This window comes from Callorhinchus milii, unplaced genomic scaffold (assembly GCF_018977255.1).
Source record: "Callorhinchus milii isolate IMCB2004 unplaced genomic scaffold, IMCB_Cmil_1.0 Scaffold4, whole genome shotgun sequence".
In the NCBI taxonomy this organism is placed as follows: domain Eukaryota; kingdom Metazoa; phylum Chordata; class Chondrichthyes; order Chimaeriformes; family Callorhinchidae; genus Callorhinchus; species Callorhinchus milii.
Window position 1 is genome coordinate 14,325,819 of NW_024704745.1, and position 24,025 is coordinate 14,349,843.

Consider the following 24,025-nt stretch of genomic DNA (forward strand, 5'->3'; position numbering starts at 1 on the left):
CACTTTACAGTACATTTTGTGAAGTACTTTGAGACATTTCGAAGATCTGATAAGGCGCTATATCAAATGCAAGGATTATTAATATATTATATGTAACAACTGACTGTCAGATAATCAAAGTTACGATAACATTTTATTATGCACAACTTGGAAGCCATATGCATATAAGGCACACGTAAATTCACGTGTGTTCTCCGCCCTATAATGTATTGTGTGTACAGAGGTAATTACCAGTAACTTTAGTTATGTAATTAACCAATGAAAATAATTGACTAATTATGTAAACAAAAACAGAAGTTGCTGGGAAAACCAAAAAAGATGCTTGTCAGAGTTCTGACGTAGGGTCATGGACCTGAAACGTTGACTCACTTTCCTTTCTCCATAGATGCTGCCTGACCTGCTTAGCGTTCCCAGCACTTCTGTTTTTGTTTTCACATTTGCAGCATCTGCAGTACTTTGTGTTTTGACTAATTATGTAATTTGCAGCTAAACAAAATGAGCATAAATTTACCCGTATAGTTTGGTGGCATCTACAAGATGCTAAGACCCCACCACTCAGAGGAAGCCAAGATTATATACACAATGTTGACGCTACCAGACCCGTGCAGCCTGTTCTAAATAGGATTGCCTCCTTTTTTTCTAACTTCCAGTGTAACTTTCATCATTGCTACAGTCATGGCTATATACCGAACAAATATAAAAATAATCCTTGCATTTTATATAGTGCCTGCAAACACACAGTCCCTACACTTTACTGTATCTCTTGTGAAGTGCTTGGGGTCGTCCTCCCAACTTGAAAGATGCTATACCAAATGTAAAGATTATTATATTATCATCTCATCCAGACGTCTCAAAGTGCTTCACAATAAAGTGTAGTGACTGTCTATTTTGAGGACAAACATACTTGGGTTTCATCTTTTGTCTTATCTCGTGGAGTCCTGTAGCTCAGTGGTTAGAGCACTCGCTTTGCAAGTGAGAGACCTGAGTTCAATTTCAGGCAGAGGGCGAAACCTTGGGCAAGTTTCCTTACTCCACACGCCTAATAATAATCCCTCCAAAAAACCAAAAACAATAATTAAATTGGTCATTTTCAATCTACGCCTGTTTGTGGGACATTGCTGTGCGCAATTGGCTGCCGCGTTCGCCCACAAATATACAGTCAATTCACTTTACAGTGTGTTCTGTGAAGCGCTTTGGGACGTCCTCCTGACGTGAAAAGCGCTATATCAAATGCAAGGATTATTATTATTATTATTATATTATTATTATATATAAACCATCATCACCTCACACCCCACTAACCTGTCCCTCCTGCCCATGTGTTCCCTCCAACATGTGGTGTGTTGTCTGGATCAAATCTTCCATGTTTTGGGGAGTCCACATCTAATCCACTCTCCTTTTGAATTGTGATCTAGGAATAAAAAGTAGCAGAATATTTTGGATATTATTTCAATGACCAGGGCTCCAAAGTTGAAAATATTTAGCCTGATTTAATCGGACACCAGATTATTTGTACTAGCTTTCTGAGTATCTCTACCCAGGCAGGATCAAGGTGCTAAGTGACTGCATTACAATGTTTTGGGGAGATTTCTTTGAGAGTTGTTTTGATGCTAGCTGAGGTGTCTTTTGATTCATGGATTGGTTCGGAACAAAGATTTATTTAGAAACTCTGTTCCCACAAACAATGAAAAAGCAGGCTTTGATTGATGCCTTTCAACTGAATGAACCCAACCCTCTGTTTCTTCTGTCCCAAAAGCTTTAGTTGGGTATGGGAGGAAACGTTGTAAAGTAGTATAATTAAACAGGAATGTTGTGTGTGAAAAGATTATAATTATAAACAGGCTTATCCATTCTCCTTGGATGAGGATATTAAGGGACAGGGAAACAGAATTATAGAATTGTAGTGCAGGTTCTAAAGGGATGGAGAGCTGCTCATTTTCCCTATGTCCCCTTAACCTTCTTTAACTGGGATTTCATTATATACAGAAAAAAAGTCTCAAGATCAATCACTAACTGTATTTTTCCACATTTTGAAAAAAAATCCACTGTTTCATTTCATCTTTGTGGGAGTCAGAGGCTCCCACTGATATTACAATAAAGTTGTAATAGCACCAGATGTGTTCAGGTGCCTGCAAAATATTCATGGCCACAACGCAACATGCGGCAGTTGTGTGTGGATTTGGAAAATATTCCGTCTTATGATAAATGCCACTTACAGGTTATGCGTTCAAGGAATCCATTTTCTGTTGTTCCTTGTCATGCATTTTGGATTTTTGTATTATTATTATCATCATTATTTTATAATTTGGCATTTTATAATAGTTTTATAATCTTAAAAGTGTTTTTACATTGTTAAAAGCTAGTTTTCCGCATAAGAAACTGTTTTAAAAAGTGCTGTTCTCATCAAAAAGCAGCATATTGATGATCACTTATGTAAGGTAGCCCGGTAACTACAGAACAACGGGGGTGCAATATTGGACGGACAATCTATTTCACAGCACCACAGCTTGCTGTGGGGAGTCATGTTTCTCGGCTATCTGAGCCGCCCGTCTGACTCTGGAATTGGTGCAGGAGATGAATCCAAATTGAATTTGCTTGGAATGCAAATAAATAACATCTACGCAAATAGATAGTTGGAGAGATGCCAGTGCCCAGAATCAAACACATATACACCTCTCTGCTACAAGAGCAACACAGCCTCTTCAAATAGCTTCAACCATGTAGATGTCCCAACATTAAAGAGACGCAAATCTCATTAACCTGCACTCCAACTAGCCCTGATGCACACACTAACAAGCCCTGATGCACATACGAATTAGCCCTGATGCACACACTGTTTGACCTGAATTTGAAGAACATTTGCATCTTTCCAAACTGAGAAATCTAGTGTAGACCAGTCATCCACATTCAATACATTTTTGTGTGAGTATGTGTGTGTGTGTGTCCCCACAGGGGGAGTTGCAAGTGATCTTAAATGGCAAAAATCTCTTGGAAAAAATGCCCTTGATGTAAACTGACTTTTGCAGGGACTCCCTTGTAAGTCACGCTAGCCCAATTCTCGAGATCCCAAGATGGAGCCAAAGACTCGCAGTTTGCTATGACATACTGTGGGGTATAGGGTGGAGGTGGGAAAAGGCTTAGTTTACGTTTTGGGTGCTTTTTCAAGCAGTTAATCTCTTTGAATGTTTTGCTATCCCATTGACATTAAATGTCTCAGAAGATGTGAAGGACTTTTCAAGCAGCTCCTTTCATGGTTCAGATCCACAATTGAGCTGCTTTTCATGTTGCATTCTGATCCACCAGCGTACTCCACACTCAGCTCAGCTTAGCCCAACTACACAAATGGTCATCAAAGGCTTTATGTGAAGAGACTTGAAAAGCTGGTTTGTTTTCACTAGAACAGAGAAGGTTCAAGGGGATCGAATGAGAGGTCTTAAAACTTCCGAATAATTTTGATAGGGCTCATAGAAAGACTATTTTCTCTGCATTGTTCAACAAGTCAGTAACAACAACAAGATTACACTTGTATAGCGCCTTTCACGTCGGGAGGACGTCCCAAAGCGCTGGACAGAGGGCAGCATTTCAGACCCGAGCTGGGGTCAGGGAGGGAGAAGGGAGGGGAGGGGAAAGGGGGTGGCCGATGGCATGGTTGAAGCAGCGGGTCTTGAGGCGGGACTTGAAGGAGGCTCAGGAGAGGACGAGGCGGAGTGACTGCGGGATGGAATTCCAGAGGTTGGGGGCAGAGTGGCTGAAGGCTCTCCCGCCAATAGTGGGAAGGGTGGGTCAGGGGATGTGGAGCAGGCCAGAGCCGGCTGAGAGGAGGGAACGGGCGGGTTGGTATGGGGTTAGGAGGCCGCAGAGGGAGGGGCGGGGCGCGAGGCCATGGAGAGCTTTATATGTGAGGACCAGGATCTTGAACTGGATCCTCTGAAGGATAGGGAGTCAGTGGAGTCGGGCGAGAGTGGGGGAGATGGGGTCACGGAGTTTGGTGTGGGAGAGGACGTGGGCTGCAGAGTTCTGGATTATCTGCAGCCTGTGGACGGAGGAGTTGGGAAGGCCGACAAGCAGGGCATTTGTATAGTCGAGCCTGGAGGTGATGAAGGCATGAACAAGAGTTTCAGCGGCCTGAGGGGTGAGGTAGTGGCAGAGTCGGGCGATGTTACGGAGGTGAGGGAAGACAGAGCAGGTCACGGCTTGAATGTGGGGGAGAAAAGACAGTTGAGAGTCGAACAAGACACTTAGGTTCCTGACTGGCTTGGTGAGTTGAAGTGTGCAACCATGGAGGTTGTAACAAGCAGTCATGAAATTTATAATAATCCTTGTATTATCAGAAGAAAAGGTTAGAGGGTTGTTAGAATGTGCAATGGCATACCACATATGGCTAGTGAAATAGAGTCCTTTAAAGCATTTAATTAGATAAATACATGAAGAAAAATACTAAAGGGCAAGAAAACAGGGAATGGGATTAGAGTAGATGGCTTCAGTGGGGAAGCAAACACCATAACAGACACAATCGGCTGAATGACCCCCTTCTGTGCTACAAACTTTCTTTGATTCTATAACCTTTGGATGGTGATGTTATTGATAGTAGTTAAGCGCGACTTATTTTTGAAATAGTACGTTACTGACACATCTAGCTGTTGCAACACTCATCCTCTATCTTTATTTAGTGTGTGTTTCGGTAAAGCTATCCCGAGTATTAAAGCTATCTCTTGCTGTCATGTGGCACAAAGCCGTGCAGTAAAACTCGTGTGGTCAAAGCTGTAACAGTAACTCAAGATACAAAATTAAACAGGAAAGCCCAACAACAAAAATAGAAAGACTGTTTACATTACAACAGTACATGGTGCCTGCGAGTCTGATAACTCTTGCCACTTCGCAGATACAACCTTGTAATTCACGATTATGGCAGAACATCTTTGTGATATAGTTCTGTAACACACTTCGGCTTATCTTGCGCTGTCTTGATTTGCCGCTGCTTTCCTCTTCACTTCCTCTGGGACCTGGATGAACCCCTTATGTTGCTGGGACAGGAACTATACGCAATACTCCAAGTGTGACCCAACCATAGCACTCTATGGGTTGGAGCACCGATCTGGACTCAACTAATTTATTGTTGTAGCCCAGCATCCTGTTTGCCTTGTTTACTGTCTCCCACTGTTTGGGTACAGTGAGCAATGAATCCCTGGATTTCTTTCAGCCAGCATTTCGTGGACAAATTTCAGATATTCTAAATTGATCGAGCAGCCACTGCTTCGGGAAAGTAATTTGATCAACTGCAAATTAAATGTCAGTCATTCTTAAGTTGGAAATGATTTGATGGCATGATTATAAATGTACTGCAAGTTGACAAAGGTTCGGGGGAGAGGGGTGGAAGTCTGCAGCTTTACATGTAGAGTGATGGTGGGTGTGGGAAAAGAGTGGATGGGGGAGTTGTGATTGTTAATTGCAATTAAAATGGAACCTGGCAAAAGAACATGATTACTTTTTAACTTCAGTTAAAATAAGTCGGGTATGAGTATGATAACCGAACTTCCCAGGCAGTTAACAATGAACTTAGTTATGGTGAAGTGCTCCTGGTCCAGCTTTGTCTTGTCTTACTGTGTGGTTCAATGGGTGCTGGTTGCTCTCTGGAATCCCGCTCAAGTGGCTATTCGTCATGGTTGACGACTGTAGAGGGTCATGACGGTGGGGGGGTAGAGGGGGGTGGTCACTGTCCAGCCTGACCTCTCCTGACACACACACACAAGCAGAGGGACTAGGAGAAGGAGCCCTGGATGATTTTTCCCTCTTTTAACCCAGGACAGATTAGTCTCCCTTTGCAACTATGGCTGAGAACAGCAAATCAATGAGCTCTTTTGTCCATATGCTGAACCTCTGTGGTTTACAATTTCAATCTTCCACATTAGATTCTGGTTAACCTCATAGAGTAATATAGTTGGAAAAGCATGACAAATTCCCCTCGATCTAAAGCATTGTGTTCTGTCTGCCTCTTGGCACTCATACTAAATCAACGATGCTTCAGCTACAAGCTCTCCATCTCTGATGCCTACTGGATGGCAGGACCCTCAAAAGGACAGATAAGTTGGTCTCACAAACATCACTGATACTCGGGAAAGCTCACCAGCAATTAGAGAACATCTTAAAAATAGCCCAAATTTCCATGGAGAAATAGTGCTGAGACCTCCTGCTGTTCTTTGTGATAATGACTTGGATTTCAAGAGTCAGGGCAAAGCAGTTCAATTTGCAGACAACAATTAGACTGAATTTCATAAGATTTTGTCTGCCTCATCGGATTTCAAAAGAATCTAATATGATATACACTTGGGCTAAACACTAGCAAAGGGAGTTCAATACAGATATAAATGTAAGGTATTGGATTAGGAGGTAAAAATAGGAGGCACATGTACTCCACGGACAGGATAGAACCTGCCAAGGAGAATCAAAAAAGACGTGAGGGTTGACTCACCGTGCTAATGCGCACCATCTGAGGCAGCAATAAACAAGGAAAACAGGATAATAACACTAATAATCCTTGGATTTGATATAGCCCCTTATCACGTCTTCGAGACGTCTCAAAGCGCTTCACAAAATATACTGTAAAGTGAGTTGACTTTATATTTTGTGAGCGAAACGCGTCAGCCAATTGCGCCCAGAAGTGTCCCTCAAGCAGTCATGGATTGTGACCAAGTGACCAATTTTTTTAAGGAATTATTACCCCCAGAAAAGTAATCCGACAATCGACTGACTAACCAACCGATTCCTACTTACTGCTAGATGGGATTGAGAAAGTAAATCCGGAACAATACTTTCAGATACGCTAAGAAAGCTAAGAGCACAGTTCAGGGGTGTGAAGGACAATTTGGGGACAGACACTGGGAAGCATTTATTTACACAAGAGTATAATAAATAACCTGAATAGATTATCAGAAACGGTGATTGAGGCCGGGAAGCTGGACTCCTTTAAGAAATAATAATCCATGCATTTGATATAGCGCCTTATCACATCTTTGAGACGTCTCAAAGCACTTCACAGGATATACTGTAAAGTGAATTGATTGTATATTTTGTGGGCAAAACATGGCAGCCAATTGTGCACAGCAGTGTTACACAAACAGTCATGGATTGAGTGACGAATTTGTTGTTATTTTTTGTTGAAGGAATTATTACCCCTGGAAAAGCATCCACCAATCGACTAACAACCGGGTTCCTCCTTACTGCTAGATAAACAGGCGTGTGGTGTGGACTTTAATTTTTATAGGAAGAGGGAGAATTGAGTAAGGTGGAATAAGCTGTGAATAATCATCCAAATATCTGATATTTTTGAGGCCTTGGGACTTCCTCCAAATGTAATTTGTTGTTGTAATTTTGAGTGAAGTGGAAGACTTAACTGTGGGGAATCGAAGAACAAAAGAATAAACTTTTCTAGGCTTTATCCAAGTCATTATCTTTATTTTTCTACTTTCCCAGAAAACTTTGGACTTGGGAAATTATCAATTTCTGTCAACTTCATGAGTATTTGCTGCCATGAAAAAACCCTTGGACCACATCTCATGGACAGGAAAAAAAGATTTAAAAGTGTTGACTTTCACACGCGATGACCACCACTAACTACCTTTAATTATTATTTTTACATGAAAGGCACTTTATAAAAGATAGTTTGTATGGAAAGGAGCGGAAAAGACATTCCTCTCTTCATCTCATCTGGTCTAATAACAACAAATCATGCACTTTTTTGTACTATTTTCTTAAGTGTGCATGTATATATGTGTGTGTCTGAGTCTGTCTATGGGGCGGGGGACGGAGGGGGACTGCTGGCCTCTTACTTCAGATGTGGACAAGACCCTGAAGGACTGATGTGGATCTTTCAAGGTGGTCTCACATATACAATGGAAACCTCAGGAGCTTCTGGCAATTGAAGACCCCCCCGTTTTAACTAAGGATTTTGAATAGTTTATTATACTCCAGATAATTATCATTGTGTACGGAGTCAAATGATTCAGGAGACATCTGCTGAAATCATCAGTGAAGGGAAACAATCATACTTCATTTCTCAGAGGACTACACTAGTGTTAAGGGGTTTGGAGAGAACACGCTATCGCTCTTTGCAAAGCTACTGGAGACAACTCCTAGCTACCCACGGTTGTGTATGCTGTGGAATCCAGTCTCGGTGTGTGGTCTGCAGCACAAGGCAGGACCGTGGTCCATTGACTGTTGCTGCCTCCGAAGAAATAATCCTTTACAGCTGGAAATACCACGCAGGACAAGCTGCTCTGTGTGGGACGAAATGCTTTGGACAACCATTTAAACAGGATTTTAAAAGAAGCAAAGAGCTGTAGCTGGACACAACAGAAAGGCTATCACTCTGGAGAAATAAATGAGGACCGTTCACATTCTGATTCAAAGTTAAGCTTTTCTCAGATACTTAAAACCCCTGAAGAGAGGACCCAAGACAACTTATTCATACAGACCATTGTTTGAGCAGGATTACAGATATTAACAAAATTAAGGACTGTCTTATGTTGGAAATAAAAGTTAAAAGCAATTCCTACAAGTAAAAACCACTTTAATAATATGCGATACATTAAAATTCATAGCAATGTTTCTATGTGAAAGGCATTGTATTCCTCAGTTATATGTATCAAACCTGCTTTTATATATTTTATACAAACATTCAACCCATGTCTGTCTGACTGTCTTCTATCTTTAATTGATTACTGGGAGCCACAAACCAATTTCTGATGCAAGAACAGCAGATTGACCAAGGTAAGACCTTGGATGATTCTTATTATTGACATTAAAATACGGTCATTTGTATATTCTTGTAACATTATCTTCTCACTCAAACTCTTGAAATCCCAGCAGTGATCCATAATAAAACCATTAGCTTAATGTCACAGCTCATTCCTGCTCAGAACCAGAGGTGCAATTTTGTACACAAGCACTGAGTCAATGCCCTCTTTTAATACCCAATAGGAGGTTTTACCCAAACGGGAGAGAAAAATAGTGAAAACTATCACTCACGTATGATGGGTGTAACATTGAGAAAAATCTTTATCTACCTTTTGTTTTTTGCTCGTTCTAACAACCCCTCAAACTCAAAGAAGATTTGGCATATCAGAAGATTGTTTCCACTGTTCTCGCTCTCACCTGTCCTGATCTGTAATGCTGAAAAACCTGGGAGGCCTGCAATCTGCTTTTTAATTAAAGAAAATCTCTCCCTCATGAATTTCACTGGCCATGAAAACTTCCGCCTAGACTAAACCTAAAGTCCTGACATGGAGCTTGAACCCACAACCTTCCGAGGCAAGAGTGCTACCAAGTGAGCCAGGCTGATACATGGGCTGCTTGTGGATCTGGAAGTATAAGTAGACTTCTTGTTCCAAATCCTTTGGTCCTAGTAGTATAACCGCAGTGTAAATTGAAGTAAATTATTTAATCCTTTGTAGCTATCGATGATTGAGCTGGTGTGGAGTTCAGTGAGCTACAGATTGAAAAACATGTTCAGTGTAACGTAGGAATAAATCCAGCTCCTACCCATGTGACTCGGTGATAGATTGAGTATATCAAAGGCGAGTACAGGAATTTGGAAAATAGTTGGTCCACTATGGTGGTAAAGGATGCTGTGTATTAATGCATCATTGCTGCCATCTATTGAGGTTTTGTTGCCATCACATCACACTCAGCCACCATTCATTCTTGTGATATTCAGGTTTGTGTGGAGAACATGAAATGATTCCCTATGCTCATTCCATTAATCTCGTATTAAATTATTCAACCACTGATATGTAATTTAATAACACTTCTGAAATACTTTAAAGGAGAAGCCTCTTAATAGGAAGGTACGGTAGAAAATTGATTTCCCTTTTCCGTGAATAATATCACGAGAGGTTCAGTAACCATTTGGTTAGTATAAGACCTGGTGGTGATTAACAGGTGTCTTTGCTCACTGGGCCATCAAGTGACCTTTCACTCCTACACTTTATCCCCTCTCCTTAAAGCATGCAGTCAAATGCAACGATTATCATTATATTAAAGAAAAAAATTATTTGGTCACTCAATCCGCCACTGCTGTGTGCAATTGGCTGCTGCGTTTCACCCACAAAACATACAGTCAATTCACTTCACAGTATATCTGTGAAGCGCTTTGAGATGTCTCAATGATGCAATAAGGCGCTATATAAAATACAAAGATCATCATTATATTATTATGAACAGTTTTGTACCTGCACAGGTCTTCTTCCATCCTCGTTTCCGATCATGTTTTTCCATTCCAGCAGGGAGCGCTGTAGATTACTGAATCCAGTTTCCCAGAGTCGGACATGACCTCCCATATCCACTGTCACCAGCCCCCCATCTCCCATGGGTGCTATCAGAACATCCGTGTCTGAAATCTTAGAAAGCCACTGAGTGTACGGAGAGTGGAACTGTGGGCTGGGAGAAAGAAAGCACAAATCGCATTATACTCTAGAACTACATGAAAAAGATGCCGGATTAGAAAAGAAACCCGACCGGTTGAAACTACAATGTTTGTCCAAGATTAACACATAGAATGCAGCCCTACTAAAACGTGCTTTACTCTGAGCAAATTTGTATAGCGCGGTTGGACAGCCCACTTATCTCGCAGGTGGCAGCCGGCACATGTGCAAAGTAGCAAGTGACGTCAGTGGCAATCTGATAATCTGGCCTTTTTCTTTTACTGTTGGATACCATAGCAAAACTGCCACTGGCAGCACTAATACTGATAGGAACCCTGGCACTGGCACCAATACTGGCAGCACTGCCCTAATACAACACCAGCACTGACATAAGCAATTATAGACACTGACAGCAGCACCAACATGGGCAATGAGAAACTGACAGCAGCACAGACGCCTGCTTCACGTACCCCGTGTTAACCATACCACCATTGGCGGGCAAGTCTCCAGCCTCTCTGCCCCCACCCTCTGGAACTCCATCCCACAGTCCCTCCACCTAGTCCCCTCCCTTGCCTCCTTCAATCCCGTCGCAAGACCCTCCTCGTCGAGCGTGCCTTCGGTCTCCCTCCTACCCCTACCTTGCCCTCCATCCCTCCTGATCCCAACCAGTAGCTCGGGTGCAGATCCCTAACTATCCAGCGCATTGGGACGTCCTCCTGATGTGTAAGATGCTATACAAGTGTATTTGTTGTTGTTGGCAGCTCCTAATAAATGAAACTGTCAGTCTACTTCTACAGTTCAACCTACACTTCCTGAACATTAAGGAACCGAGATCCATTAAAACAAAACCTTAACCTTAAGGCATCAAGTTTAACATGCCTCAAATTCCAACCCTGAAAGTTATTGCAGGAATCGCATGACAAGCAGTGAACCCAAAAGATTATGAACTCGTGAAAATTGATTTCTCCCCTTTTTGTAACTGAGCTCTTCAATTTGACCTGCCAGTCTTACCTAGGAACAGGGATATATTTAATCTTTTTGGTGTTCAGATCTGTAATCTCCAAGTATCCAGCAGCTTTTGGAGGAGTCGCATCTATGAGAAATAAAAGAGATCAATAATTCACGACTGAGTGATCTGATATTAAAACTGATAACAAATGAACGATTTCTATTCAAAACATTTTTGAATGCTATCAAGAAACTACATGTGTAAAAAAAATATATCCTGCAGACCGAGTAATCAACAGAAGTGATGTCAGGAAAACGTTTGAAAGATCATTGAATTTTTAGTGTTCACGCTGAGGTAACAATTGGGCGTTAAGAAAGTCAAGGATATTGTTCCAAAGACAATGGCCAAATTTTTCACACTAGAATTGAATAAGTCATTTGAAGCCCTGGACTGAACCTCAATGGATGGTTTGCTAAATTTGAAGGCCTTTGTTGAGGTATGGGCAGAACTCCAAAAGCTTCAACTGGTGATGTTCTGGGCCAAAGAGGTCTGAGGAGAGGTCATCAAGACAGAGAGAAGAGATCTGTTTGCCTGGATGTTTTATGTCAAGTACTTCGAAGAAAGGGTACTGTTTTGCAAAGTGTTTGTTGGTAAAACCTTGTTTTTATTGAGTTGATTCTTTTATTTAGCACTTTTATAGTCTGTGTGTATATAGCTATTTCTATGTTTATAGTATTCTTTTAGTACTCAGAATTAAAAGCTTAATTTTTAATTATAAAAGGAACAGTAAGATCGATGATAATATCTCTGTTCTTGTTTGGATGATCTGCTTATTAAATAGTAATACTAAAATAATCCTTACATTATTACATCCTTACATTACATGATACATGATAAAGAACCATATCAGATTGTCATGTTCAAAATGTCTAAAAACACTTCACAAAATGTTACTGAAAAGTGTAGTAACTGTGCATTTGTGGGCAATATTCCACAGACATCCACAAAGTGAGTGACCGATTGTATCTAATTGTTGGGTAGTGTGACTTGCTCTTCGCTTTACAAATAGTGCCATGGGATCCTCAGCATGTACCTAACTGGCAGATGGGACCGCTAAACGCTCCGAGATGCCGTCCTTGCGAAGGTCGCTATATAAATGCAAGTTGTTGTTGTCTGCAAATGGGATCCCTTCTGAAGAACGGCAGCTCTGACAATGTAGTACCCACCAGGACTACACTGGACAACAGACAACAACAAAATTACATTTATAGAGCGCCTTTCACATCGGGAGGACGTCCCAAAGCGCTAAACAGTCAGGTGTCGGGGCCTGAGCATAGGGGATGGGTGGTGTAGGGGTGAGGGAAGGCAGAGAGGTGGGAGGGAGATCAAAGGCGCGGTCGAAGAGAAGGGTCTTGAGACCGGCCTTGAAGGAGGCAAGGGAGGAAGCGAGGCAAACGGACCGTGGGATGGAGTTCCAGAATGTGGGGGCAGAGAGGCTGAAAGCCCGGCCTCCGATGGTAGGGCGGATCGGGCGGGAGACATGGAGTAGGCCAGAGCCTGATGAGCGGAGGGAGTGGGCAGGTTGGTAGGGAGTCAGCAGGTCAGAGAGATAGGAAGGGGCAAAGCCATGGATGGCCTTAAAGGTGAGGACGAGGATCTTGAACTCGATTCTCTGGGGGATGGGGAGCCAGTGGAGTCGGGCGAGGGTGGGAGTGATGGGGTCACGGAGCCTGGTGTGTGAGAGTACACGAGCTGCAGAGTTTTGGATGATCTGCAGCTTGTGAAGGGAAGAGTTGGGAAGGCCGATGAGGAGGGAGTTCCCGTAATCGAGCCTTGAGGTGACGAATGCGTGGGTGAGGGTTTCGGCAGCCTGAGGGGTGAGGCAGTGGCGAAGTCTGGCAATATTGCGGAGGTGGTGGTAGGCAGTGCCGGTCATGGCGCGGATGTGGGAAAGAAAGGACAGTTCAGGGTCAAACAAGATACCCAGGTGCCTGACTGGCTTGGTGAGGTTGAGTGTGCAGCCATGGAGGCTGATGCTGCCAGCACCTGAGGTGTGGAGGTGTTGGTGCGAGCCAATCAGGAGGGCCTCGGTCTTGCTGACGTTGAGTTGGAGAAAGTTGGCCCTCGTCCAGGACTTGATGCCGGACAGGCAGTCAGTCAGGACACCAGTAGTCCTGGAGTTCAGGTTGGAGGCAGAGAGGTAGAGTTGGGTGTCATCCGCATACATGTGGAAATTTACCCCATGTCAGCGGATGATGTCACCAAGGGGGAGCATGTAGAGGGTGAAGAGGAGGGGACCGAGGACAGAGCCCTGAAGAACACCACACGAGACAGTGTGGGGGCTGGAGGAAAAGTCTTTTGCCGCAACGAAGTGGAGGTGGTGTGAAAGGTAGGACCTGAACCAGTCAAGGACAGAACCTTGAAGGTTAAAGTGGGAGGAGAGGCGGTGGAGGAGGATTGAGTGGTCCATGGTGTCAAAGGCGGCAGAGAGGTCAAGGAGGACGAGGAGGCAGAGGGAACCCTGGTCACACATGGTCAGGATGTCTTTTGTGACTTTGACCAGAGCAGTTTCCGTACTGTGGGCAGCCCGGAAACCCGATTGGAGGGGTTCATGGAGGGAGTGAGAGGAGAGGAAAGAGAGAAGCTGGGAGGCAACGGCTACTTCAAAGACCTTGGATAGGAAGGGGAGGATTGAGATGGGCCGATAACTAGATAGCTGTGATGGGTCAAGGGAAGGTTTCTTCATAGTGGCTGTTTTGAGGGGGGAAGGAACAGTGCCAGATGACAGGGAGAGGTTAATGATGTCGGCGAGTAGTGGGGCAAGGAGCTGGAGCTGGGATTTAAGGAGAGGGATAGGGATGGGGTCGAGAGAGCAGGTGGTGGATTTCATAGAGGTTACCGTGTTGAAGATAGAGGAGGGGGTGACAGGTTCAAAGGTGTGGAAGGAGGGATGGGAAATTGTCGGATGGGTATTGTGTTGGGTGGGGTTAGGGAGGGGTTGGAAGTTGGGAGGGCAGTGGCAGCTGAGTGGATTCCCTCGATTTTGGGCAGGTCTATGAGCTTAGAATCCCATCGTGGGCCTTGAACCCACAACAACAACAAGATTTCATTTATAGAGCGCCTTTCACGTCGGGAGGTCGTCCCAAGGCGCTGGACAGTTGGGTCAGGACCCGAGCAGGGGGGAAATGGTCAGGGTGAGGGGAGGGAGGGAGTGAGGAGGGGGTAGAGAGTCGAGAGGGGAGCTGAAGGCATGGTCAAAGAGAAAGGTCTTGAGACCGGCCTTGAAGGAGGAAAGGGAGGAAGCAAGGCGAGGCAACCTTGTGACTGACACATGAACTGCGCCTACCTAAAAGGGCGGTATGAAGCACATTAATACCACACAACAACAACTTGCATTTATATAGGCCCATCAAGCAGGGGTAGTGATCCAGAGTGCTTAACCTTGTGGTACCTTGTAAGACATACAAACCTTGTGAGTAGATTTGACTCAAAGGCACCTTTCTGGCAGCCACAGCTCGGATCACCTGATTGCTTCCTGTCAGGATTACACAGTTTCTCTGTTTCACTTTCCCAGATATCCGATTCCCATAGATCATATCTGTTGGCAAATTTGTCCCTGTATTGTCCAGTGGTGCCGACCTTTTCCATGAGTACACCTCGTTGGGAGACTGCAGCGTTAAGTTTCATTAGTGGATGTTGTGGGAATAGGTTGGTGGACATGTAGTGCAGGAAAAGGGGAAAAATAAAAATAAATTAAATGAGTCCATCAGCAGGAATGTAGCTTTCAACAAGAATGTCCCCAAAAATATTTTCTTTATTTCCTCCCTTCACCTCAACCTGCGGACATTTTACTCCTTTACCTTTTACTCCTTAGTTAAGTTAACTAAGTTACAAGTTAACAGTTACTAGGTTAACAGTTCCACCAGTTTTCAGGTGCCCTCTGGTATCTAATGCGTTAACTGTTCCGAGTTTCAAGCATTAGCCAGTTCCGATTGGATCAACTGTTTCTCTAGAAAGTTACCAAAGTGGCTATTATTTACGCAGTGACTGTTGAACACTTTGACTGTTCAACTGTGGTGGGGGAATGAGGCATCACAGCCAACCCTGATCCTGTCCTCACTGAACTTCCTTAGAAACGCACCTTCCAAAGGAGTCTTTGCAACGCGAACAGAAGTGAGAACACTGGATGATTTTTTTCCACCCTCTCAAACCCAAGGGGACTGAGCCCAATTTTATCACCCACACTGCTGTGATCAGCACAGGTCAGGATTCAAACCTGTAACTTTTTTAGTCTGTGTGACCTAGTGCTGGTCTACACTTTTACCTCTGCACCTAAATGTCGTAAGGAACCTAAACTTCTTCCTTCAATCTCGGCCTTACCAATAAATCTGGAAATCCAACTATAATGGTTGCATAGCTCTGATTATCCGAGAGAATCCTGTTTGGAGATGCAATTGTCTGGTCCAGAGCTGCACTCAGGTTTTCCGGTGGCAACTCTTGTGCTGACACTGCAGAAGGGTTTGACAGTTCGAGAGCTTAAAATAAAAGAGGGGAAAAACAGTGTTAATAATAATCATTATCCTTGTATTTGATATAGCGCCTCATTACATCTTCGAGACATCTCAAGGTACTTCACAGAATATACTGTAAAGTGAATTAACTGTATATTTTGTGGGCGTGTTAGCAAAATGTTAGCGAAGAAGAGAGTAAAATAGGGAATAAAGGAGTCAGGGCCACAAAACATCACCAACTTGAATGAGATGAATGATGGTGGGTATTTACACAGATGGCACAGGACAGAAACGGGTCATTCAATCCCACTAATCAATGCCGGGGTTATATGCCACACAAGTCTAAATACTTTGCATCAGCCAGGAATCAAACCTGGGTCTTCCACGTGGCAGGAGAGAATTCTACCACTGAACCCACAATGCACACAAGTGCTGACACTACAGGATTTTAATGTTGCATTGACATCTGCCCAAGTATCATACAATGACAACAACTTTATTTAGCACCTTTACGCGGGTGGCATCTCGGAACACTAAAATACAATACAAATTGACATTTATATAGCGCCTTTCACATCAAGAGGATGTCCCAGCGCGCCCATATCTTAGGTTATCCGTTTTATTAATCAAGCTAATATTGTTTCAGTGATTTAAATTGATTTATTTTTGCTTTCTTTCCCCAAGCTTTTTGTGGTGATCATTGATCTGGGTGAACTCAAAACTAATGTGCGAAAGACAAAAATCTCCCAAAAACCCTACTCCCCACCCTGAGAAAAATCCCAGCTCCAGTCAATTCGATGTGAGTCAGCGAGACATCAGATACCCTACTATGCGACTGTGATATTAGAGATGTGACATATCATAAACACATGGACACCATTACTCCTCACTTAATTTTGTATTGCAAGGATTAGAAATCTAAGAAACATGTAAGCAGTCGTAACATATAATGAGAAAATCTATTATAAGTGCACATCTTCAAAGTTTGCACAATTACCGTTTCAACCTTCCAGCCTTATTACATTTTATTATTTAACTAAATCAAGGGTTAAAGTTTAAACTAAGGGTTCTCAGTCACTGTACTGGCAAGGCAGCCTTTTTAAACAGATTTGGTGTCATTGGTTGAAAGTTCCACACGTCACAGCAAAGCACACCCACGTACACACCACACATACGCACACTCATGCAAGCCCACACTTAAAAGAATGATGTAAAGTTGCCAGGTGTAACATGCAAGAGGACAAATATGAGCAGATGTGTCCTGTATGTTTTCATTTCTGAGTAAAGCATATACCTGCTGTCAATCCAAATCCTGTGCTGACCGGCTCTTCATTTACTTCATGCAGCTGGCAAACTCCGGACATGTCAGACTCAATGTGCATCGGTTTAGTCAGCAGGAACTTCCTGAGAAATAATAAGAATAAGACTTGTTTCCTTGTAGCTGGGTGTGTGTGTGTGTTTGTGTTGAAAGGATGACTTTGAGTCCTTTAGCTCAGTGGTTAGAGCACTCGCCTCGCAAGCGAGAGACCTGGGTTTGATTCCTGGCAGGGTGAAACGTTGGACAAGTTTCCTTACTCCACATGCTTCAGTTTATCTAGCAGCAAGTAGGAACCCAGCTGTTAGTCGAATAGCAGATCGCTGTTCCGGGGGTAATAATGCTTTCAAAAAACATTAATGATAATAAATTGATCACTCAATCCACAACTATTTGTGGGACACTGCTGTGCGAAATTGGCTGCCAAGTTTCACCCACAAAGTATAGTCAATTCACTTTACAGTATATTCTGTGAAGTGCTTTGACATGTCTGGAAGACTTGATAAGGCGTTATATCAAATGCAATGATAATTAATATACAGAATATTTTACAGCATATTTGACCCATCGTGCTTGTGCTGGTGCCAGCTCACTGACTGGAAAGGCTATAGGAATCCCCAGTGTATTATTAAAAGATAAGAAAAAATAGTACTGAACTCACTTGTTGGTTTTACTTTCCACCACCAGCCACCTGTCTTCAGCCACGAGAAAAACAGACTTGATATTGATGGGCAGAGTTATGGAATAAGCACGACCCTCCAGAACATCCAGCACATCCAGGGAATTCCTGCAAGGCACAAATATATTCTTTCAGTGATTGTCTGCTCACGTTTGCATTGAATAGAGTAATGGAGAAACACTATAATTAATAACAGAATCAATGTCAGATTGTCCTGTTCTCACCCATCTTCAGTTGGACCAAGCACTATCATTACCATTCCTGCTGGCATGGCAGACAGTGAGTTAGATTGAATGAGGTTTATAATCCACCAAGCGACAGTGAAACACCATTCTACGTGGTTGAACACAACAATGACAGTGATCGCCAATGGGAGTAAAGCAGGTGGCACCAGTCTCTATGGGCCCACGTACTTCACTGAAGTTATGATGTTCACAACCAAAACCAGTCGACAATGGATTGCAGTTAACATATTCCACGTAATAACTATACTATACCACCAAATCTGTTTTACAAACAGAAATATTCAGCCCAGAAGGGTTTATTTGACCTCTTGACTCTGGGCCACTGTCACTTGTTTCCCTAAGTCTCCTTTTTAAAATATTTTTCCACTTTCCAACTCTTTCCTCAAACTGATTAAAATGTATCTGCTCAATTGCCTTTTCAGTTTCCTTTTGAATGATTCAATTAACTTGAGCGTCAATAGCCTCTTGTGGTAATAAATTCCAAACCCTAACAACCACCTGAGGTCAGAAATTCCTTCTAATCTTAATCTTTATTCTTCTGCTAAGAATCCCGAGACTTTGCCCCTGTGCAACCAAATCCCCAACTAAAGAGAATAATTTCCCTATTTATCTTAGATCCGTTAAGATTAAATGGCCATAAGTCGCCTCCCATACCTCACCCAAGTTGTCTTCATCTATGAGTTCAAACAGTGAGTGTTAATAGGTTAATCGACCAAAGTTAGAGCCACATCTGTGCTTACCTAATAATAATAATCCTTGCATTTGATTTAGCGCTTTTCACGTCTTCTCGACGTCTCAAAAGCGCTTCACAGAATATGCTGTAAAGTGAATTGACCGTATATTTGTGGGCGAAACGCGGCAGCCAATTGCGCACAGCAGTGTCCCACAAACGGTCGTGGATTGAAAATGACCAATTTATTATTGTTTTGTTTTGGAGGGATTATTATTAGGTGTGGGGAGTAAGGAAACTTGCCCAAGGTTTCGCCCTGCCTGGAATTGAACCCAGGTGTCTCGCTTGCAAGGCGAGTGCTCTAACCACTGAGCTACAGGTCTCCACAACCTACTGTTCATACTCCAGGTACTCGCGTGTATACACTCACTCATGAGTAAACATTCACGTGTGTACACTCACCAGGTACACACTCTCGTATGTATGCACATACACAAATGGAATATGTGCGCACATACATGCACACGCACAAATATACAGGTGCACGCAAATGCACACATGGATACACGCGGACAAACATACATGCACAAATGCATTCATAAATATACACACAGACAAACGTACACACACACTTTCCATGTGAGTGATCAGGAGAGAACCCTGGCACATATTTCTTCATCTTGGCCTTGGCTATGCTATTTGCAGCACTCATTGCTATCCTGTCTGAGATCAGTTAACTTGCCAGAATCCAGAGATCAAATCTAAATGGATCAAATTACTCTGGGCAACAAAATTACCAACTGAGCCTTTAAATGTTCTTTCATGTCCTCTCTCGCACTAGGTTCTGAGAGCCAATCACCCCCATTCTAGCCCGACTCCACTGACTATTCAGGATCCAATGGATTGAATTCAAGATCCTCATCCTAACCTTTAAGTCCCTCTATGGTCTTTCTCCTCCGTACCACTGCGATTTCCTCAAACTTTACCAACCTAGTCCCTTCCTCCACTCAGCAGCCACTGGCCTGCTTCACATTCCCCGCTCCACCTGCCAACCATTGATGGTCAGGCTTTCAACTTATCTGCCCCCGCTCTCTGGAACTCCATCCCGAAGTCTCTGTGGCTTTCCCCTTCCCTTGCCTCCTTCAAGGTCCGCCTCCAGATCCTGCGCATTTGGTCATCTTTCCCCCCCTACCCCCCTCATCCACCACCCCCAACTTGGGTGCAAACCCTCAACTGTCCAGTGCCTTGGGATGTCCTCCCGACGACGTGAAATGCACTATATAATAGTTAAATCTGTACTGTTTTGAATTAAGGGAGCTAATATTTATCTGGGGGCTGGAAAAGGTGGGGGGGAAGGCTTCTAGCTCATTTTCTCCCTGGATATTAATACTTTTGAGAATACATTTCTTATAAACACAATCAATCAATGAACTATAATAGAAAAAAAATCCTTACCCCTGCTTTTTGTAGAACACTAGCCAATTTTTGTGTGAAAACTCCTTGCACATTCTGTAAACATTCTGCTATTGGGGAAAAAAATAAAAGTGCATCAATATTACTGGCTTAAACTCTTCTTGCTTAAACATGTCATCCGCTTGTAAATCAGGGTGCATTGTATCTGAACAGTTTCATACTCAATGCAAAGTTAAAGACTGCAGATCAGGAGCATGTTGACCCCATCCACAGAGAGTTCACATCCTGACAAATGTACACAAATGTCCCGACGGTGTCTGTTACCATTCCCCAGAACGTGACTAGGCATCTGTGACCTCTCCACAAAGAAACTGAGAGACAACACTCTGATGTGAATAGTATGGAACCTACCCCCACTGAGATCAAACCCAATGGAAATTGCTGCACCCTCCCCACCTCCCACCCCAAGAGATAACCCTCGAGGCAAGTAGACATTTGCGGGTCATTAAGGCTGTGGATGAATAGGTTGATGGGCTGAAAGGTTTTCCTTTTCTCATTAATGTCTAATGTTCTCAAAACTCTCTCCCCACCTGTCAGGTACAACCACAACAATTCAGATCCGGTACAGTGTTCCTGAACACTTCCTGTCATATGGTATTTATCTAGAACAGGAAACATTCCAAGATGTAAAGAAAAACTACATCAGAAAAACAATATTTAGGGCTGGTCGAACTCGTTCCTCCGGGCCTGGCCTCCTCCTTGTTCCCTGAGTCCTCCACTCCACCCTCGGCGGCTGTGCCTTCAGCCACTATGCCCCGAGGCTCTGGAACTCCCTTCCTCACTCCATTCGCCTCGCCCTCTCTCTTCCTATTTACAGGTCTCTGCTGAAGACCTTTCTTTTCGACCGCGCCTTTGGTCACCTTCGACTGCCTCCCCCTGGCTCGGCCCCAGGATCCGTCACTGTGAAGCGCTCTGAGACGCCGTCCGGCATGGAGATCGCTATATAAATCCAAGTTGTTGTTGTCGCAATTTCCTGCAAACCGGTTGAACTTTGCTTTTCTAGCATCCTCAGAATCTCCAAAGCAATGTTGTTTATTCGTTCTGCTATGATACAGTCATCATAGCTCCGAAAATCTGGAACACTCTCCCTCAATCCCTCCGCCTTGCCCCCTCTCTCCCCTTTATCAAGTCCCGCCTGAAAACCTTCCTCTTCGACCGTGCTTACGGTCACCTCCCCCCTCCCCCACCCCGGCTCGGAGTCAGGCTCCACTACTGTTAAGCGCTCTGAGATGCTACCCTGCGTGGAGGGTGCTATATAAATGCAAGTTGTTGATGTTGTAGTTAAATAAGTACCCAAAAATGCCCAGCTCATACTAATAGGAGAGATTCCCTCTTATTACCACCAGAAAAGAGATTGGAAAGTTCTATTTATATATAACTCTTGCTAAAATAACATTGTTTGGTGGCTGAGGAGAGTAAGCAGAGCTCTGCCAAACTGGCGCCAAGTCAGTTACATTATTTTTAAACAGTCAGTCCTATAATCAATTATCATGCCCACAAACACTACATTACAATAAATATCCTGTGAAGCACTTTGGTAAGTCATGGTTATACTAAATGCAAGGATTACTATTATTATTTATTGTTAGCATTACGAATGATTCTATTTCTCAGTACAGGATGAATCAATTTTGGTCAAACAACAACTTGCATTTCTTCAGTGCCCTTAATGCAGGGCAGTGTCTCGCTTAACAATGGCAGAGCTTGATGTCGAGCTTGAGGGAGAGGGGAGATGACTGTAAGCACAGTCGAAGAGGAAGGTCTTTAGACGACTCCCTGAGTGGGTTCCTGCTTAAACCTCTTTGCAATTACACATCTGGACCTTAAATGACACCATTTTCCATATCCATATTTTTCATGGTAAAAATTGCTATAAAAAAGAATCAACTAAGAATAAACTAAGAATTGTAACCAACGCTTCTGACCCTCTTTCGGTCTATTGGAAGCCTGAAAAGTGAGGACTTCTGTCGAGTTCTGTTCGCATGCTGAAGGCTAGATACTGACCTGATCCTCCTTGTTCATCCACCACTTTGATTTCTTCGGAAACTCCTGTCGCTCTCCGGGGAAGAGGACTCGAGAGACAGCACCATTGCCCAGGTTTAGCACCAGGATCACGTTGCTCTGAAGAAGAATCAATTGTTGTTTTAAATCATCGGATCTGGAGTCAATAACAGTGACTCCAAGACACAAACTGCTGACGTCCAGATAAGCAGCACTCCGATCAGCCAGCTCTCTGCTCTAACATGATCTGGGTCTGCAGTGGCGTTCCCTAGATCTATGTAATCAACTGCACGGTTGTTGGTGTTCTTTGTAATGGTCAAGGGCTTGGAGTAAACTGAGAGAATTTTTTTTTACCAAAAACTGAATAAAAATGCCAAGTGATAGTGGGTCACCAGCAGATACTTGGAGTGGAGTCTGTTTTTATTGACAATATGCTGAATTAGCATTTACTAGTATGCGATGCACTCACTTACTGTTATTTGTCATTTTATTCAGCTTTAGGTCAGTTTTTTTTAATTCAGTTTGAGTTTCAGGTGGATGTTTGAGCAGCTGTCAGTTCACTCCCAATCCCTCAACCGTTACAAAGAACATCCAGCCTCCCTGGTGTCATCACTTTGAGTGTGTAACAATGGGCAGCTCATTGCTGGGATAATTTATGACCACGAAAATAATATGAACAGCTTATACAACAGGCATTTTGCTAACATCTTTGCAGATAAAGTATTTCTAAAACTCCAACATGCATCACACGGAGGTGACAAAATTGTGAGATTCCTCTCAAAGCATTGTTATAAATTCAACAGCTCCTGTGCGGGAATAGCACCACATACAGAATACAGTGCTGTGGAGATGAAGTAGGAAAATAGAGATGAGGCAATGGTCCATTCTCCACAATCGCTCGCAGTACATTTGGCAATGTTACTGCAGTTTATTTTCGCTGAATGTGAAAACTATGTGTAAACACAGCTCTGTTTTGTGCTATGCACAAACCTATGTGTACAGAGGAAACTGTCGGTGTCCTTAACGATGCAAATAACAACTAATGATTTGCTCATTATGGCATAATTAAGGCACTCTAAATAAACTCCCTCCACAAAATGGTGCACATTGCAGCTGTGTTTACGCACGGTGTGCACATGGTTTACTGTGAGAATGGACCACATTGTCTTTGTATAAAGACCTGAAGCAAAATATTCACATTATTTCTGTGAAACACATCTGAAAGATGCAATAGTGTGGTTGGTGATTGTAATACTTCATCCCTTTTCAACAAGGTGGCCAGGAGAGCATAGCAAAGAATGAAAAGGAGCTTTCCAGACACAAGAGAGAATAAGGGAAGTAGAATAACACCAGTACAGTATGGCACTTGTCAACCAGAACTACTCCATATTAGGGACCATTTACTCAATAGCCTCCTTGCAGCCAATTCATTCTGCTTGGCCCCCACACCCACCTCCTTCCCATTGAGGATATAAAGATGTGATAGGGTGCTATATCAAATGCAAGGATTATTATTATATTTTTAGCTTGGAATTCGTTTTACAGATCTCTAAAGGATGGCAGCCTGTTTGAACCTACTGGGATTTAAATACAGAACATCCTGATCCCAAATCCAGTGGGAGGAATATTAATACGCTCCCTTCTTTCGTAATGATCCTTACCAAAATTAAACAATTGTGTATAGTTTTCCTTCACCTGTTACATAAAACAGAACAGACTGGGGGAAGGAGGCACTGGGTGAATGCCCACATGCTAAAGGTTTTG

At 43.2% G+C, this 24,025-nt stretch overlaps 1 protein-coding gene across 1 annotated transcript in view; it reads right to left on the reverse strand.

Moving 5' to 3' along the window:
- vwa8 (von Willebrand factor A domain containing 8) overlaps nucleotides 1-24,025 on the reverse strand; it is a 135,041-nt gene that overhangs the window by 25,194 nt on the left and 85,822 nt on the right. The window contains exons 31-39 of the mRNA XM_042334046.1: nucleotides 22,265-22,381; nucleotides 20,243-20,307; nucleotides 17,855-17,980; nucleotides 17,173-17,282; nucleotides 15,748-15,902; nucleotides 14,837-15,035; nucleotides 11,430-11,511; nucleotides 10,227-10,434; nucleotides 1,303-1,411 (exon numbers count right to left, since the gene is read on the reverse strand). Of these exons, the coding sequence (XP_042189980.1) occupies nucleotides 1,303-1,411; nucleotides 10,227-10,434; nucleotides 11,430-11,511; nucleotides 14,837-15,035; nucleotides 15,748-15,902; nucleotides 17,173-17,282; nucleotides 17,855-17,980; nucleotides 20,243-20,307; nucleotides 22,265-22,381 (1,171 nt within the window). The remainder of the gene's footprint in view (nucleotides 1-1,302; nucleotides 1,412-10,226; nucleotides 10,435-11,429; nucleotides 11,512-14,836; nucleotides 15,036-15,747; nucleotides 15,903-17,172; nucleotides 17,283-17,854; nucleotides 17,981-20,242; nucleotides 20,308-22,264; nucleotides 22,382-24,025) is intronic.